The 20,650-nt window shown below is 37.7% G+C and overlaps 1 protein-coding gene across 2 annotated transcripts in view; it reads right to left on the bottom strand.

Moving 5' to 3' along the window:
- Positions 1-1,378: 1,378 nt before the first annotated feature.
- The window catches only part of slc17a7b (solute carrier family 17 member 7b), a 42,350-nt gene continuing 23,078 nt past the window's right edge, over positions 1,379-20,650 (bottom strand). The window contains exons 6-13 of one of the 2 annotated variants that reach the window (XM_067434633.1): positions 9,092-9,178; positions 6,985-7,127; positions 6,746-6,895; positions 6,331-6,463; positions 6,052-6,162; positions 4,627-4,754; positions 4,189-4,258; positions 1,379-3,675 (exon numbers count right to left, since the gene is read on the bottom strand). In XM_067434633.1, coding sequence (XP_067290734.1) covers positions 3,377-3,675; positions 4,189-4,258; positions 4,627-4,754; positions 6,052-6,162; positions 6,331-6,463; positions 6,746-6,895; positions 6,985-7,127; positions 9,092-9,178 — 1,121 coding nt within the window. In that variant the 3' untranslated portion in view covers positions 1,379-3,376. The remainder of the gene's footprint in view (positions 3,676-4,188; positions 4,259-4,626; positions 4,755-6,051; positions 6,163-6,330; positions 6,464-6,745; positions 6,896-6,984; positions 7,128-9,091; positions 9,179-20,650) is intronic. The other variant, XM_067434634.1, reaches the window with a different exon arrangement.

Genomic DNA, 20,650 nt, shown 5'->3' on the forward strand with positions numbered 1-20,650 from the left:
AAAAATGTCAATTGTGTCATCATTTACTCACCCTCATGTCGTTCCAAACCGTGAATGATTTACTTTCTTCTGTGGAGCACAAAAGACGGTCCTTAAATTTTGTTTGTTTGTCCAAAAAAATAATAATAATATTTGTTTGTGTACTGTGCTTAATTAACTGAGACTTCTTACAGCTCTTACAGGTTGTTGGCCTTGTTTGTTTCGTTGCTTCTATTGCTCTCCCCTTTTTTGTATGTCGCTTTGGATAAAAGCGTCTGCTAAATGATTAAATGTAAATGTCCTTTGAATATATGCAACCGAAGCGCTCCAGCTGAGAAACAACCCTAAAGCATCATAACAGCAGGTCATATGACTCACACACCATATTCAAAGACTTATGGGCCTGGTTTCACAGACAGGGCTTAGATTAAGCCAGGATTAGGCCTTAGTTCAATTAAGACATTTAAGTAGCTTTTATAAATGTGCCTTAGAAAAACACGTTACTGGTGAGCATCTTGAGACAAAACAGTGGCAGTGACATATTTGAAGACATGTCAGTGTAAGTGTGTTCAGTTTAAACATGCATTGTAGTCTGGGATTATAGGTTTAGGCCTTTAACCAGGGGGTGATGTTTTATGAAAACTTTGGAGCCTGACAGCCTAAATCGACATCCACTTTCATCATAATTGCAATGGTACTTCCTATGTATTAGGGGTAAACAAACCATACAACCACATTAAAAATGAATAAAATCTATTAATAAGATTATTAAAATTATTTGTATACAGCATGGTAGGAATTAATTTATGCTGATTACATTTTTTTAAACGACAATGAGTATTATTGCAAATCTATATAAATTAAATTAAAACTAATTTTTAGAAAATACTTTTTATTAATTTGCTTCTATTTTAAATATTTTAATTAATGTACAATTGACCCTTCGCTAAGCCACGCCCGAATACCACCTCAGGCCAATCGTGGCTTAGCAACCGTAACTAGGCACGGAAGCTCTGTCAAGCTTTCGAGGGAAACATGCCGATGCAAATCTGTGCGTATGGATTGTGCAAATCTGATGCCTATCCTAAAAGTTTGGACAGATGGTGTATTTTTTTTTCCTTCCCCAAAACGTAAAACTGAAGGTAAGAAATACCAGCCTTGAATCAAGCAGTGTGTGTGAGACCCCATTCACAACGTTAAATGTCGTCAGGATTAACAAAAACACCTACGTTTGCTTCAACAAACTGAAAATACATGAGGTTTTTGACTGATGCAAGTTATTACATATGATGCAGTATATAGACTATAAAAAGAACTGTCTTAGCTTTATTTATTAGTTTTGTATTGTAGTTTTGTTTAGACAAAATGTGTGCAAATTAACTTAATAATTAATTTCATCATAAGGATTGTTGCAGTGGCTGTGTTTATAATATTAATAAAACCCATCATGTTTGAGAGACTGGCTTTCTGTTATAAGGTTTCAGTAAATGTGTGGTTTTTGATGAAAGGCTCAGGTCAGAATCAGGTCCAAGGAGTAGGTTATAGACACACGACATGTGAGCAGTAGCCCGGCGCGCTAAATATAACGTTAAGCCGGAGAATCATTGCAAAGTTTTCAGGCTAATGTCTTGTGTTTATTCCACAAGATTTATTGATAAGTTGTTTGATTTATAATTATTCGATTATTTTCTCATTTTACTTACCCTGTTGTGCATGAACATACATATGAGGCAGCTGCTGATTGCACTGAGACCATAGGCTTTAGCTTCAATTTTATTGAAATTATTCTGTAATCGGTTGCATAATATGTCGCGGATATATCCCGCAAATACATACTGCAGTCCCTTTTTTCTTACTCGCTCAGATATTTCCCCTGTTCGCCAGAAATGACTAATTATCTCCTCGGAAATGTCTGACACCGGCGCATACATACTGTAATAGACGTGCCAGGGGCGAAAGCTTGACAGGCGTAGCAACAGTAACTACGGGGGGCGGGGCTTAGCGAAGGGTCAATTAAGATTCAGATTTTGTTGTTGTTCATTTTAATTTTGTGGATGCAATTACCCAGAAATGAGATTCACCACTGCCACATATTCTTCCACAGAAGAAATAAAGTCATTTAGGTTTGGGACGACATGAGAGTCAGTAAATGATGACAAAACTTCCATTTTTGGGTGAACTTTCTCTTGAATATGCTGATGTGTGAGTAAATAAGAGTATATTGAAAATGTCAAGTGCCATGCTGGAGAGAAAGAGAGGAAGTGCTGATCATTTCTGTTAAACTGTGTTATTTCTTTTCAACCATATACTGTAACTAACCTGCAGGGTCATCTCATCTCATCTCCTCTACTACCATTTTCTGGTCCCTCTCTCGTCTATATGCGCAATCTTTCCATAGCATGTTGTTCGTGTTGCCGAGTGGAAGCCCTCCACGCAAACGGTCAGCACTTGGCATCGGTTTTGTCCGACTTAGAACAAAAAAAGTAAAGGCTGAATATGATGTTTTCATTAAACAAATTATCATTTTTGTTTCAATAAAAGAGCTCTATTGACAACGTTTGTGGGATAATGTCAATTGCCACAGAAAACTGAAAAATATTAGTGCTAGTTGTTATTATGCCACAAACGCTGTAGATGGACTTTTATTGAATGCTGAATATTCCTTCAACAGAATAAATGACTACAACTTTAATATGGCTACAGGTTAAATACATAAAAAAAATAAAAATGAAAGATCAAAAATGTAATCGTTAAAGAGAATTAGCTATCAAAAACAATGTATATCAACACTGCTATAAGTTTATCCAAATAGTTCATACCGCTAGCCTTTAAAAGTGTGTTTGTCTACACGAGACTCGTTGAAAAGGGACCAATACTAAACGCACCTCACAGTATTGGCACATGAGATCAATTCTCTAATTTTTTATGTGATTTATACTTTAGTTGTTCTGCAAAGTGGATTTGAACATGTATGTCGTGTGTGAGTATCACCATTAACACGCAGTTTCATGATTGTCACAATTTAGGCAGAATGGCAGTAACATCTCATAACAGTAATACTGTCAAAACCATGATGATCACTGGCTAAAATACATGATCGGGCAGTCGAAAGTAGGGACACACTTGACGTCCATACGTTCGATTAGTCATGTAGATCAGCCAGTTTTACGCTTTCGTACCCTGGTAAACGCCCTCATGCACTCAAACTGACACACACACTCTCTCACACACACTTCTGCTGAATCTATGTGATATCAATAGAAAGGTTTGATGTTAATGATGATGTTCTTTAGTTTGGGTCAAAACCACTTCCTCCGTCCCAGTCAGTTTCTGCACGGGAGGAATATTCTGTCCTTTTTTCCACCCACCCGTCCTCTTGATCTCTGAGCCCTCAAAATCATTCGGTCAGTCCCCTGTCCTCCTCTCCTCCGTACAGGAAGCTGTTCGTGCCAACAGGCTGGACGTATTCCTCTGTTTTGTCCCAGTCTGAGACCCAGCTTCCTCCGGCTCCGCCCCCTCCAGTCCCCGCCCCATTGGGGTCACCTGATTGGGTAGTAGCTCCGTAGCCGCCGCCCGTTGAGCGGTACAGCTCTTCCGTTTCATCCGCCAGCTCATCTTCTCCTAATATGCCGCATTTCTCCTCGCTCATGTTCTCTGGCTCCGCCCACGGCTGCTTCTCCCCCGACGCAAAAATACCTGAAATACATCAGCAGGGACATCATCACTATGATTTATGTTGACATTTATTCATTTTGAAGGGGATTCAGGCAGAATCTCACAAAAATAGGCAGGATATGTTTAATAATAAATAACAATCAAAATGTCCACCCCAAAATCCAAGGAAAAATTGTCTATATATTTATTTTAAGACTGCACATACATTTTAAATGTCGTGATTTTAAAAAAAAATACTTTTTTATTATTTTCGTTTAATCACTTTTTATACCTCCTATAATTTTAATAAACGATTAATAAACATTTTTGTTAAATTGACTAAATAATAGAAAACAATTCAAATAAAAGTAATCAAATAAAAAAATATGAATAATAAAATGTTTACAAATTAAGTTAGATTAGATCCAGCCTTTCATCCCCAGTGCCACAGATATTACACACACACACACACAAAAGGAATTTTGATCAATAACTATAAATATTACATAAGGACAATGTAGAGATGGATGGAAGGAAATGGACAGAAATATTCACCGTAGAAGATAACTCCACCATAATGAACAAGTGAAGCAATGAGAAACACATATTGCCACTCCTCCCGCGTCTACAGAGAGAAACACACAGGACAAGAACGTCTGTTTATGTGTGTGTAGAGTCTGATAGAGATATCTGTGTATGCATGTGTCATCATAACATTTCAGGTAATGTATGTGCAACCTAACCCTAACGTGAGAGATATAAAGGCAAGAAGAGAAGGGCGATGTGCATGAACAAAATGTGATGCCCGGGAACAGAAAAGAGAAGAAAACGAGAAAAGGAGCGGTTATATAATGACAGGAAACCAGAGAGATGAGAAAACGACACATGATCTCTATAAATGTTATAAGGCATGAGCTGTAAACACAAACAGGAACAGACTGTCCAGCTCAACAAACTCTCTTTTCCTCCGTGTCTATGGGTTAAGCTCAATACCTTGTTTTTGGTCATGGCTCCAACAATCAGAGGACACACCATCCCAGAGAGCGTGCCCACGCCGTTAGAGATGCCCATCAGGATACTGGCGTAGCGAGGAGCGATGTCCAAATGATTTACATTGAACCCTAAAGGTTGGGGAGATGTTTTTATATTTTAGAAAGAGGTCTCTTCTGCTCACCAAGGCCGCATTTATTTGACTAAAAATGTGAAATATTATTACAATTTAAAATAACAGTTTTCTATTTAAATATGTGTTAAAATGTAATTTATTCCTGTGATCAAAGCTGAATTTATCATCATTACTCCAATCTTCAGTGTCACATGATCCTTCAGAAATCATTCTGATATGAGGATTTGATACTAAAGAAAAATGTATGATTATTATCCATGTTAAAAACTAGTATTTTTGTGGAAACTGTTATACATCTATTATTTCAGGATGCTTTAAAAGTAAGTTCAAAAGAACAGCATCTTTTTTTTGAACAGTATAAATATATAAATGTAACTCTTCCTTAAATTTATAACAGTTTTTACTTTTATATGGTAAGGGTCACTATTAAACTATTATCCTGATCAAAATACACGTGAAGAAGAAGCAGAAACAAGTGATAGCATTTATAATCATATGCATATGTAAAATTAGGCAATCATCAACATTAAACACCATTTAAATCAAAACTGATTCGATTTTTGCCCCAGGACGAGCTACAAGACTGAAGCTTTGGGGTGTTGAGGGACTCCATCTACTCCATCTGTGTTTGATCATCGTTCAGAATTTGATCCAGATGTAGTCTTTGACAAAAATGTAATTTTTTTCTCAAAATGTTGCTTTTTAATTAAACTTACTATACATTCAAGTTTTGATTAAAAAAGAATGCATGATGATAGAATAAGACAGGCTTTTTTGTTTATTAGCAGAGGGTCTGTTCTTTCTTTTGACATCATGCATGTTCAGATATGCATACAGCAAAATGTGACCCTGGACCACAGAACCAGTCATAAGGGTCATTTTTTTTAAATTATTATTTTCTGGATAAATAGGCTTTCCACAGATGTATGGTTTGTTAGGATAGAACTACAACTATTTGAAAAACTGGAATCTGAGGGTGCTAAAAAAACTAAATATTGAGGAAAAATCGCCTTTAAAGTGGTCCAAATGAAGTCCTTAGCAATGCATGTTAATAATAGTATTTTTATATATTTACACTAGAACATTTACATAATATCTACATGAAACATGATCTTTACTTAATAGCCTAATGATTTTTAGCATAAAAGAAAATTTGATCATTTTGACTCTTACATTGTATTGTTGGTTATTGCCACAAATATTTTGGAGGCCATGAAACTTTTGTGAAAATTATAAAAAATGCTGGCAGTGGATGGCAATTGAAGAAAAATGCTGACAATGTATGTTCTTACCTGAGATAGCAAAACCACTAAATCCGACAGCAAGGACAAGAAAGGAGATGGCGACCCCCTTAGTGTGTGAGAAACCCACCACCAGAAGAAACGTGGCCTCCAGCCCAAATCCTAAACACACACAGAACATAAGAAGCATCTGTCAGCCAATCAGTGACTCCAGACTGATCAGCCACATGGCGTTTATGTCTCATTTATAGCAGCATCCAGTGTCCTTTATCTATCGAAAAGAGAGAGGGATAATTCTATCATTCCTCTAAATGAATGCGCAGGCTTTACCTCCACAGTTCATGAGTTTCCTGACGTTTGTGGTGGTCATGATGTTGTGAGTCCTCAGGTAGTCGGCCAGCTGTCCTCCGATCGGCACAACGATAGTCATCACCAGATGAGGAAGAGCAGACACGATACCAACCTAAAGACAGAGACCAGGAATGGGTTTAATTATCAGTTGTCTCAGATGCTTCTCCTAAAATAAAAAATATTTATTGTTTTTCTTATTTTCTTATTATTATTTATAAAAAGTATTGTTATAATATATTCAGTGTTCATAATAATAAGTCATATTTATTGTATCATTACTACTATTATAAACACTAAATAACCAACACTGACTAATCAAAATATGAACAATATTCTTCTTATTATCTGAGCGCAGAGTGAGGTATTGTCGTCTGAATCTCGTCTGCTCACTCACCTTGCTGATCTCAAACTTAAACACCTCCTCAAAATACGCAGGTTGACTGATGAGCAGCAGGTAAAACGTCCAGCTCCTGCAGAAATTGGCCACGATGATGGCATAAACGGGCATCGATGTGAAAAAGTGACGCCATGGAGTGTTAAATTTCTGCATGAGGTAAAGAGAGGAGAGAGTCAGCCTGGTCGTCTCTGGACTCTAGAATCAGTATTTAAACATGCACAGGTGTGTGTTCGTACCATCAGTGGGTTCACGAGTCCAGCCGATTCCCCAATGGCATCTTCGATGTACTGCCTTTCCTCCGGGGTGATGGTCGGATGAGCCGCCGGGCTCTCGTATGACACCAGAATCCAGAACAAATACCAGCAGATCCCAAAACTACCTGCAGCCAGAGAGACACACTCAGTCATTAGTGTGTGTGTGTGTGTGTGGGTGTGTGTGTGTGTGTGTGTGTGTGTGTGTGTGTGTGTGTGTGTGTGTGTGTGTGTGTGTGTGTGTTTTTGTGAAATATCAGAAAACAAATGTGTATAATGACATGGGTATTACAAGGAGGGGGTGAAATATGAGGACATTACCCATGATCCCACTTTTGTGTGTGTGTGTGTGTGTGTGAGCCTGTTTATGTGATTTATGAGGACACAAATTTGTATAACTACATGGGTATTACACTGGTATTACACTATAAAAGTGGTTTATGAGGACATATCAAATGTCCTCATAATTCAAATGGCCTTTAAAGCTACACTGTGTGATATTTTCCCCCATCTAGTGGTGAAAAGATATATGACCATCCAGTGAATAATAGTTTCTGTTCCTCTCAATTTCGATTTCGTTTCAACTCCTACGGTGGCCGATTTAGTCATGGCTTCCAGTTCGACCTCTTCGGTGAGTGTTGCAAGTGATGAGGTTACTTTTGAAAACGATTATAATTTGCAGTTATTTAATTTGCCAAATGATCTATGATCGAATTAATATATGTAAAATGAATAATAGTTTTACGTTTTCGTTATTTTTTACCATTTCATTGCTAACATCAGCTGTCAGGTTCCAGACGAATGCAAGCTAATCTTAGTAAAGGAACTTTTTTTATCAGTGCTATCGTTATTGTGTATATTGTACGACATCACTAGCGTAAGGCAAACAAATTATAATGCAATTCAAATATTAATCTCATGTTATCCGTCATAGAACACGGATTTATGTTATAAGGTAAACAATACTTTTTCATCATTGACGCGAGGAAAACTATCCTAGACGTCGTTCTAGTGTTATGCACCGCACACCATGATATAATTAGCCAAGCAACAATAAAACTTCCAATATACACAAATAGGCTGAATTAATATTACCTGTCGAGAAGAAAGCAGGCAACGTCGGCGTTCTTTTTAAAATCGTTGCTCCTCATGAGCTCTTTCCATCTTGGAAAGGCCACTCCAATATTTACTTTTGTCTTGTTGATTTGCCTGTCGCGTTGCCGTCTTAATTCTCTTTTCCGCTTCCTTGGCGACTCTGATACATATCCCGCAATATTACTAGGTCCCCGACCCGGGTCGAATTTGGTAATCAATGCCGGGACGTGGTTGCTTTCACACAGAAGGCGACCCGGCAATGTTCCGGGAATATTGCGGGTCCGACGTGCATTTAGAAAGGGGCTTAAGAGTGATCCTCCATCATCATATAGCAGCCTCAAGCAATCCTCCTCTTCACATTCGACACGGTGCCATCGAGTGTAAAAACGCGAAAAGCGAAGCTTGAATTTACGGGGATGTCCCTCTTTGGCTACTGTACTTTCAAGATGGAGGAGCAACATGGTGCCTGCCATCCGAACTCCTAACACTTATGCATTTTCAATGGTATATTATAAAATTACGAGAATACTTTATTACTTGAAAGAAGTAAATATACATTAATGAGCACATATATTTTTGAAAGAACTAAGTGATTTTAGCTAAGAATAAACTAACAAAGTTACACAGTGTAGCTTTTACTAAATGATGTTTTTTTGAGAAAGTAAAAAAGCAGAATGTTTCCTGTGATGGGTAGGTTTAGGGGCAGGGGCAGTGTGTGTGTGTGTGTGTGTGTGTGTGTGTGTGTGTGTGTGTGTGTGTGTGTGATGGGTAGGTTTAGGGGCAGGGGCAGTGTAAGGGGATAGAAAATACGGTTTGTACAGTATAAAAACCATTACGCCTATGGAGAGTCCCTGTAAACCACATAGACCAACATGTGTGTGTGTGTGTGTGTGTGTGTGTGTGTGTGTGTGTGTGTGTGTGTGTGTGTGTGTGTGTGTGTGTGTGTGTGTGTGTGTGTGTGTGTGTGTGTGTGTGTGTGTGTGTGTGTGTTTCTCACCATATACGTAGAAGACGGAGGGCCAGCCTGAGTACTGAACGAGAATCCCAGCTAATGGCATGGCTATCACTGCACCTGCATATGAGCCTGAGAAACACAACAAATCACACACATTCTTATTAATAATGATTAATATTAATCTTATTAATAATTATAATGATTATAATTACTGACCACAATACTACAGTTATTATTATTATATTCAGTGTTAATAATATTAATAATTATTATTGTTGCTGTTGCTGTAGTTGTTATCATATTCATTATTATAAATAACAATACATTTAATACTATGATTATAATACTATTATTCATTTGAATAAATAATGATTATGAACACTGAATAAGTATTTCTATTATTATTATATACAGTGAAAATAATAATAATTAAAGCTGCGAGCAGCGATGACGGGCCCAAGCCGGTGGCACCGCCACCCCGGTGGCATCAGCTTAACTGTGCACAAAAGGCCAATAGGCATTTAATATGGAAAATAAATAAATAAAGGGACTATGTCAAAGTCATTTGAATTCACCTCATTAACTGCAGCACTTCTCTTCATGTGTTTTTGACCTACCGTAGCTTGTGATTGTTCACCAGTCTTATGCTGCAAAAAGCATGCTTGTTTTTATTTCAATATGTGTGGCATTCAATATTTTTTTTTAATATAAATAAATAAATAAATTAAGCCAAATCACAGAAACCGCAACAATGATTTTAATATCAGTGTCAGGTAAGAGTAATAAGCGTGCATATAATTTATGGAAGTTTATTATAAACAGCCACTTTTATAAATTCATGCGAAATTTAATTTTTTTTATCCATTTGAATTCTATCAATAAATAATTAGTTTAAAGAGGTGTCATACGTGATCTTTGCAAACACAGCACATGGCCTTCTTTAAAGCCCATGTTATAGAAAACAATTAAAAGTATTAGGATATCACTTTCAATTATGTGCAAATGTATTTTTTGCAGCTCAAAATATTGTAAGTTCAGAAGACCAGTATTATATATATAATACATTTTTTAACTTATTTTTCACAATAAAGTGATAGATATTGCTGATAGCAATTATGATATGAAAGGGTTAAATTATGAAAAAACAAGAGACAAGGCGACACAGACAGAGTGAGAGAGACCCCCTCCACACACACATTCACACACACACACACACACACACACACACACACACACACACACACACACACACACAGAGAGTGAGAGAGACCCCCTCCACACACACACACACACACACACACACACAGAGTGATCCTGAGAGAGTGAGGGGGGAGGGGAATGACAGACACAAAATCTAAACAGTGAGAGAACATTGTTTTTATTTCACTGTCTGAAAACACTGTTTTACAATAACAACAATAGTTTTATCTTCAAAACAGTGTTCCCTAGGACATATCCAACCTGGTTACTAAATAAGGCTACACTTCCACCTTCTGGTTATTCTAAAATTAGTTATTCTATATTTATATTTAAACAAAAGGCGTTAATCTTCTCATTTTTTAAGTTACACACACTACTTTTTTTTTTTTTAAAGACAATTAACTGTGTTTTTTTCTTTTGTTAGTAATGTTTTTTTATATTTATATTTTTTTTATTAATAATTATTTGTATTAACACAATTATTTAACTAATTATATAAAACAATATTGTCAATGCCCTACAAATAAACTGGTTTTATACATTAATTTTTTTATTCAAACCCAGAATAAAATGTTTTATCCTTTAATGCAGGCCAAAGCACAGCATTGAGAGGTAATCTTTTTAGACAGAAGAGTGGCTCACACACACACACACACACACACACACTGTAGAAATCAGTGACACGTGTCCCCATGAGTCTGTGTGCATTCAGGTTGAAGTCCCCACCAGGCTAGAACAAAGAACACACACACACACACACGCACACACACACACACACACACACACACACACTGTAGAAATCAGTGACACGTGTCTCCATGAGTCTGTGTGCATTCAGGTTGAAGTCCCCACCAGGCTAGAAAAAAGAACACACACACACACGCACACACACAGAGTAGTAATGCTGAAGTATGCTGCAGGCAACTCTTATCAGTTAAGCTCATCCACCATCCCCCATCCACAACACACACACCCACCCACAAACACACACACATACACACACACTCATGTCTGGTTCACTATCTTTCTGGGGACTCATAGACGTAATGGTTTTTATGCTGTACAAACCATATATTCTGTCATCCTACACTGCTCCTGCCCCTAAACCTACTCATCACACAAAACTTTCTTCAAAAGAACTCATTCTGTGTGATTTATAAGCTTTTGTACCCATTGGGAAGTCCCCATGAGTCTGTGTGCCTTCAGGTTTAAGTCCCCACCAGGCTAGAAAACCATTCACACACACACACAGAGGCAAGGTTTTTTGCTTGAAAACTTATACAATATTGCCCTCTACTGGTCATTTAAGGGAGAGCATGAGTGTTGAAAAAACAGGAAAAAAAAAACAGTGTGATATATAGAATAACCAGCAGGTGGGAGTATAGCCTTATTTATGAACCATTACTTGTGTCCCAATTTGGTCTTTTTTAGGCTTTTACTAAGGGAAAACCGTTTGAGATATCCAATAACCGTTCACATTTTAGCATCTTCTGTATATTTACTTCATGTTGTCCGAGTTTGGAGGAGATTGAATGAATCGCTTTTGAGGAGAAGGTAAAAACTCAGAGCTCGCTTTCCACTTTGTGTTATCTTCCAACCAAATTATCTGACTTCCTGTTGGTCAGAGCTAATGACTGTAAATTAGAAAGTTGTCCGGCTCGAAAAGTACAATATATATACCAAGTTTGGTGACTGCAGATAAAACTAACCCCCCACTTTGGACGTGAAGTGACACTTCCTGCTGCCAGTTGGTGGCGCTATAACTTTGACTCACAAAAGTCATATCCATGTGATCGGCCTCTTACAACGAACACAAAGCTGAAGTTTCATCAAAATGAATTAATGTATGCAAAAGTTTTAAAACACTTCCTGTTTCCTTTTTCTCGCTATAAATTCGTCTCTTCGCCACGGCCTAACCGTTTGAGATATCAAAAAGTTGCTCGCAATTTGGCATCCTCAGTGTCTTGACTTCATGCTGACCGAGTTTGGTGCTGATCGGGTGAATCGTCTAGGAGGAGTATCGCAAATTCCAGAGCATGCGTTTTCCGAACAACCCATAATAGCTCACTTCCTGTTGGGCGAAGCTTATGACTATGAGTGCGGAAGTTGTTTGGCCCGATGAGATCTATAGGCGTACCGAGTTTCATACATGTACGTGCAAGTGTGTTTAATATATAGACCCAGTTTTTCAAGGGGGCGCTGTTGAGCCCCCCTGCCACGCCCGGGTCAAAGGCCTCTGCCAGACCCTGTTGGCCGCGCATTCCGATGCGTGTGCAAAGTTTCAAGAGTTTTCGAGCATGGGAAGGGCCCCAAAAATGCCCAAAAGGCGAAAAGATAATAATAATAATTAAAGCTGCGAGCAGCGATGACGGGCCCAAGCCGGGGGCACCGCCACCCCGGTGGCATCAGCTTAACTGTGCACAGCAGGCCAATAGGCATTTAATATGGGGAAAAAATAAATAAAGGGACTATGTCAAAGTCATTTGAATTCACATCATTAACTGCAGCAACTGGTGCTGCTATGACCAGGAACCACAACACTCACATCTATGAGATCAATTACATTTTATTCATTAATTTTATGTCAGGTGATGTCAAATGTCAATTTCAAAATGAGTGCAGAATACTGTCCAAATGCTGAAGTTGTATTATCCTTACACTTCTCTTAAAAATACATTAAGCCAAATCACAGAGACCGCAACAATGATTTTAATATCAGTGTCAGGTAAGAGTAATATGCGTGCATAAAATTTATAGAAGTTTATTATAAACAGCCACTTTTATAAGATCATGTGAAATTATATTTTTTTATCCATTTGAATTTTATCAATAAATAATTAGTTTAAAGAGGTGTCATACGTGATCTTTGCAAACACAGCACATGACCTTCTTTAAAGCCCATGTTATAGAAAACAATTAAAAGTATTAGGATATAACTTTCAATTAGGTGCAAATTTATTTTTTGCAGCTCAAAATATTGTAAGTTCAGAAGACTAGTGTTATTTATATATATAATAAATTTTTTAAAACTTATTTTTCACAATAAAATGATAGATATTGCTGATAGCCTATGATATGAAAGGGTTAAATTATGAAAAACAAGAAACAAGGCGACATACACAGAGTGAGAGAGACCCCCTCCACACACACATTCACACAGAGTGATCCTGAGAGAGTGAGGGGGGAGGGGAATGACAGACACAAAATCTAGACAGTGAGAGAACATTGTTTTTATTTCACTGTCTGAAAACACTGTTTTGCAATAACAACAATAGTTTAATCTTCAAAACAGTGTTCCCTAGGACATATCCAACCTGGTTACTAAATAAGGCTACACTCCCACCTTCTGGTTATTCTATATACCGGTAGCTCATTGGATCTCATTTTTTTCCTTAAACAAAAGGCATTAATCTTCTCATTTTTTTAAGTTACACACACAGTACTTTTTATTCCTTTTCTTTTTAAAGACAATTCAATGTGTTTTTTCTTTTGTTAGTAATGTTTTTTTTAAAATATTTATATTTTTTTATTAATAATTATTTGTATTAACACAATTATTTAACTAATTATATAAAACAATATTGTCAATGCCCTACAAAGAAACTGGTTTTATACATGAATTTTTTTATTCAAACCCAGAATAATATGTTTAATCCTTTAATGCAGGCCAAAGCACAGCATTGAGAGGTAATCTTTTTAGACAGAAGAGTGGCTCTCTCTCACACACACACACACACACACACACACACACACACACACATACACATACACATACACACACACACACACACACACACACACACACACACACTGTAGAAATCAGTGACACGTGTCCCAATGAGTCTGTGTGCATTCAGGTTGAAGTCCCCACCAGGCTAGAAAAAAGAACACGCACACACACACACACACACACACAGTAGTAATGCTGAAGTATGCTGCAGGCAACTCTTATCAGTTAAGCCCATCCACCATCCCCCATCCACAACAACCCCCCCCCCCCCCCCCACACACACACACACACACTGTAGAAATCAATGACACATGTCCCCATGAGGCTGTGTGCATTCAGGTTGAAGTCCCCACCAGGCTAGAAAAAAGAACACACACACACACACACACACACACACACACACACACACACACACACACACACACACACACACACACACACACACACACACACACACACACACATGTCTGGTTCACTATCTATTTGGGGACTCACCATAGACGTAATGGTTTTTATAGCCACTTTTATAAGATCATGTGAAATTATATTTTTTTATCCATTTGAATTTTATCAATAAATAATTAGTTTAAAGAGGTGTCATACGTGATCTTTGCAAACACAGCACATGACCTTCTTTAAAGCCCATGTTATAGAAAACAATTAAAAGTATTAGGATATAACTTTCAATTATGTGCAAATTTATTTTATATTCTGTCCTCCTACACTGCTCCTACCCCAAAACCTACCCATCACACAAAACTTTCTGCATTTTCACATTTTCAAAAGAACTCATTCTGTATGATTTATAAGCTTTTGTACCCATTGGGAAGTCCTCATGAGTCTGTGTGCATTCAGGTTTTAGTCCCCACCAGCCTAGAAAACCATTCTCACACACACACAGAGGCAAGTTTTTTTGCTTGAAAACTTATACAATATTGCCCTCTACTGGTCATTTAAGGGAGAGCATAAGTGTTGAAAAAAAAACACACAAAAAAAACAGTGTGATATATAGAATAACCAGCAGGTGGGAGTATAGCCTTATTTATGAACCAGGCACTTGTGTGCTTATTTTGTCTTTTTTAGGCTTTTGCTAAGGGAAAACCATTTGAGATATCCAATAACCGTTCGCATTTTAGCATCTTCTGTATATTTACTTTATGTTGTCCGAGTTTGGAGGAGATTGAATAAATCGCTTTTGAGGAGAAGGTAAAAACTCAGAGCTCGCTTTCGACTTCTTGTTATCTTCCAACCAAATTATCTGACTTCCTGTTGGTCAGAGCTAATGACTGTAAATTAGAAAGTTGTCCGGCTCGAAATGTACAATATATATACCGAGTTTGGTGACTGCAGATAAAACTAACCCCCCACTTTGGACAAAAGATGGCGCTACTGAGCCCCTCTACCACGCCCGTTTCTGAATCTTTGCTTGCATCTTCTGGACAGCATGTCAGATGTGTGTGTTGAGTTTCATGCAATTTCAAGCATGTCAAGAGTCTCAAAAACACCAAAAAAGATTATTAGACTTTGACACGTTGCCATGACAACAGTTTTTCTAGAATCAGGAATCCATTCATATGTCTATATCTGCTATGTTTTGACATAATACTGATGAAGTTTGAAGTAAATCGGGTGAAAATAAGATGGGGATTTAAAGCAATTTTGAAAGTGACACACTTCCTGCTGCCAGTTGGTGGCGCTATAACTTTGTCTCACAAAAGTCATATCAATGTGATCGTCCTCTTACAACGAACACACAGCTGAAGTTTCATCAAAATGAATTAATGTATGCAAAAGTTATAACTCACTTCCTGTTTCCTTTTTCTCGCCATAAATTTGTCTCTTCGCCACGGCCTAACCGTTTGAGATATCAAAAAGTTGCTAGCAATTTGGCATCCTCAGTGTCTTGACTTCATGCTGACCGAGTTTGGTGCTGATCGGGTGAATCGTCTAGGAGGAGTATCGCAAATTTCAGAGCATGCGTTTTCCGAACAACTCATAATAGCTCACTTCCTGTTGGGCTGACGCATAAGTTAGAGCACGAAAGTTGTTCGGCTCCATGAGCTCTATATGTGTACCGGGTTTCATATATGTACGTGCAAGTGTGTTTGATTTATAGACCCCGTTTTCAGAGCCCACTTTAGGGGGCGCTGTTGAGCCCCCCTGCCACGCCCGGGTCCCAGCCTCAGCCCGGCCCTGATGGCCGCGCATTCTGATGCGTGTGCAAAGTTTCAAGAGTTTTCGAGCATGGGAAAGGCCCCAAAAATGCCCAAATAGTCGGTAAAAAAAATAATAATAAATAATAATTAAAGCTGCGAGCAGCGATGACGGGCCCAAGCCGGTGGCACCGCCACCCCGGTGGCATCAGCTTAACTGTGCGCAGAAGGCCAATAGGCATTTAATATGGAAAAAAATAAATAAAGGGACTATGTCAAAGTCATTTGAATTCACCTCATTAACTGCAGCACTTGTCTTCGTGTGTTTTTGACCTACCGTAGCTTGTGATTGTTCACCAGTCTTATGCTGCAAAAAGCATGCTTGTTTTCATTTCAATATGTGTGGCATTCAATATTTTTTTTAAATATAAATAAATAAATAAATTAAGCCAAATCACAGAAACCGCAACAATGATTTTAATATCAGTGTCAGATAAGAGTAATAAGCGTGCATATAATTTATGGAAGTTTATTATAAACAGCCACTTTTATAAATTCATGCGAAATTAAATTTTTTTATCCATTTGAATTCTATCAATAAATAACTAGTTTAAAGAGGTGTCATACGTGATCTTTGCAAACACAGCACATGACCTTCTTTAAAGCCCATGTTATAGAAAACAATTAAAAGTATTAGGATATCACTTTCCATAATGTGCAAATGTATTTTTTGCAGCTCAAAATATTGTAAGTTCAGAAGACCAGTATTATATATAATACTTTTTTTTTTAACTTATTTTTCACAATAAAGTGATAGATATTGCTGATAGCAATTATGATATGAAAGGGTTAAATTATGAAAAAACAAGAGACAAGGCGACACAGACAGAGTGAGAGAGACCCCCTCCACACACACATTCACACACTCACACACACACACACACACACACACACACACACACACACACACACACACACACACACACACACACACACAGAGTGAGAGAGACCCCCTCCACACACACACACACACACACACACACACACACACACACACACAGAGTGATCCTGAGAGAGGGAGGGGGAAGGGGAATGACAGACACAAAATCTAAACAGTGAGCGAACATTGTTTTTATTTCACTGTCTGAAAACACTGTTTTGCAATAACAACAATAGTTTTATCTTCAAAACAGTGTTCCCTAGGACATATCCAACCTGGTTACTAAATAAGGCTACACTCCCACCTTCTGGTTATTCTATATTTAGTTATTCTATATTTATATTTAAACATAAGGCATTAATCTTCTCATTTTTTAAGTTACACACACTACTTTTTTTTAAAGACAATTAAATGTGTTTTTTTCTTTTGTTAGTAATTTTTTTTATATTTATATTTTTTATTAATAATTATTTGTATTAACACAATTATTTAACTAATTATATAAAACAATATTGTCAATGCCCTACAAATAAACAAGTTTTATACATTAATTTTTTTATTCAAACCCAGAATAATATGTTTAATCCTTTAATGCAGGCCAAAGCACAGCATTGAGAGGTAATCTTTTTAGACAGAAGAGTGGCTCTCTCACACACACACACACACACACACACATACACACACTGTAGAAACCAGTGACACGTGTCCCAATGAGTCTGTGTGCATTCAGGTTGAAGTCCCCACCAGGCTAGAAAAAAGAACACACACACACACACACACACACACACACACACACACACACACACACACACACACAGTAGTAATGCTGAAGTATGCTGCAGGCAACTCTTATCAGTTAAGCCCATCCACCATCCCCCATCCACAACAAACCCCCCCCCCCCCACACACACACACACACACTGTAGAAATCAATGACACATGTCCCCATGAGTCTGTGTGCATTCAGGTTGAAGTCCCCACCAGGCTAGAAAAAAGAACACATACACACACACACACACACACACACTAGTAATGCTAAAGTATGCTGCAGGCAACTCTTATCAGTTCAGCCCATCCATAGACATAATGGTTTTTATGCTGTGCAAACCATATTCTGTCCTCCTACACTGCTCCTACCCCTAAACCTACCCATCACACAAAACTTTCTGCATTTTTACATTTTCAAAAGAACTCATTCTGTCTGATTTATAAGCTTTTGTACCCATTTGGAAGTCCCCATGAGTCTGTGTGCATTCAGGTTTAAGTCCCCACCAGGTTAGAAAACCATTCACACACACACACAGAGGCAAGTTTTTTGCTTGAAAACTTATACAATATTGCCCTCTACTGGTCATTTAAGGGAGAGCATAAGTGTTGAAAAAAAAACAAAAAAAAACAGTGTGCTATATAGAATAACCAGCAGGTGGGAGTATAGCCTTATTTATGAACCAGTTACTTGTGTCTCTCTTTTGTATTTTTTAAGCTTTTGCTACGGGAACACCGTTTGAGATATCCAATAACCGTTCGCATTTTAGCATCTTCTGTATATTTACTTCATGTCGTCCGAGTTTGAAGGAGATTGAATGAATCCCCTTTTGAGGAGAAGGTAAAAACTCAGAGCTCGTTTTCAACTTTTTGTTATCTTCCAACCAAATTATCTGACTTCCTGTTGGTCAGAGCTAATGACTGTAAATTAGAAAGTTGTCCGGCTCAAAATGTTCAATATATATACCGAGTTTGGTGACTGCAGATAAAACTAACCCCCCCATTTTGGACAAAAGTGACACACTTCCTGCTGCCAGTTGGTGGCGCTATAACTTTGACTCACAAAAGTCATATCCATGTGATCGGCCTCTTACAACGAACACACAGCTGAAGTTTCATCAAAATGAATTAATGTATGCAAAAGTTATAACACACTTCCTGTTTCTCTTTTCTCGCCATAAATTTGTCTCTTCGCCACGGCCAAACCGTTTGAGATATCAAAAAGTTGCTTGCAATTTAGCATCCTCAGTGTCTTGACTTCATGCTGACCAAGTTTGGTGCTGATCGGGTGAATCGTCTAGGAGGAGTATCGCAAATTCCACAGCATGCGTTTTCCGAACGACCCATAATATCTCACTTCCTGTTGGGCGAAGCTTATGACTATGAGTGCGGAAGTTGTTTGGCCCGATGAGATCTATAAGTGTACCGAGTTTCATACATGTACGTGCAAGTGTGTTTAATATATAGACCCAGTTTTTCAAGGGGGCGCTGTTGAGCCCCCCTGCCACGCCCGGGTCAAAGGCCTCTGCCCGACCCTGTTGGCCGCGCATTCCGATGCGTGTGCAAAGTTTCAAGAGTTTTCGAGCATGGGAAAGGCCCCAAAAATGCCCAAAAGGCGAAAAGATAATAATAATAATAATAATTAAAGCTGCGAGCAGCGATGGCGGGCCCAAGCCGGGGGCACCGCCACCCCGGTGGCATCAGCTTAACTGTGCACAGAAGGCCAATAGGCATTTAATATGGGAAAAAATAAATAAAGGGACTATGTCAAAGTCATTTGAATTCACCTCATTAACTGCAGCAACTGGTGCTGCTATGATCAGGAACCACAACACTCACATCTGAGATCAATTACATTTTATTCATTAATTTTATGTCAGATGATGTCAAATGTCAATTTCAAAATGAGTGCAGAATACTGTCCAAATGCTGAAGTTGTATTATCCTTACACTTCTCTTAAAAATAAATTAAGCCAAATCACAGAGACCGCAACAATGATTTTAATATCAGTGTCAGGTAAGAGTAATAGGCGTGCATATAATTTATGGAAGTTTATTATAAACAGCCACTTTTATAAATTTATGTGAAATTTAATTTTTTTTATTCATTTGAATTCTATCAATAAATAATTAGTTTAAAGAGGTGTCATACGTGATCTTTGCAAACACAGCACATGACCTTCTTTAAAGCCCATGTTATAGAAAACAATTAAAAGTATTAGGATATCACTTTCAATTATGTGCAAATGTATTTTTTGCAGCTCAAAATTTTGTAAGTTCAAAAGACCAGTATTTAATTAAAGATATAATATATGTTTTTGTTTTACTTATTTTTCACAATAAAGTGATATATATTTGTGATAGCCTATGAAATGAAAGGGTTAAATTATGAAAAAACAAGAGACAAGGTGACACACACACACACACACACACACACACACACACACACACACACACACACGCACACACACAGAGTGATCCTGAGAGAGGGAGAGGGGGGGTAATTTTTTTATATTTATATTTTTTTAATTATAATTATTTGTATTAACACAATTATTTAACTAATTATATAAACTAATATTGTCAATGCCCTACAAATAAACTGGTTTTATACATTTATTTTTTTATTCAAACCCAGAATAATATGTTTAATCCTTTAATGCAGGCCAAAGCACAGTATTGAGAGGTAATCTTTTTAGACAGAAAAGTCTCTCTCTCTCTCTCTCTCTCTCTCTCTCTCTCTCTCTCTCTCTCTCTCTCTCTCTCTCTCTCTCTCTCTCTCTCTCACAGACACACACACACACACACACACA

The sequence above is a fragment of the Pseudorasbora parva genome, chromosome 24 (assembly GCF_024679245.1).
Source record: "Pseudorasbora parva isolate DD20220531a chromosome 24, ASM2467924v1, whole genome shotgun sequence".
In the NCBI taxonomy this organism is placed as follows: domain Eukaryota; kingdom Metazoa; phylum Chordata; class Actinopteri; order Cypriniformes; family Gobionidae; genus Pseudorasbora; species Pseudorasbora parva.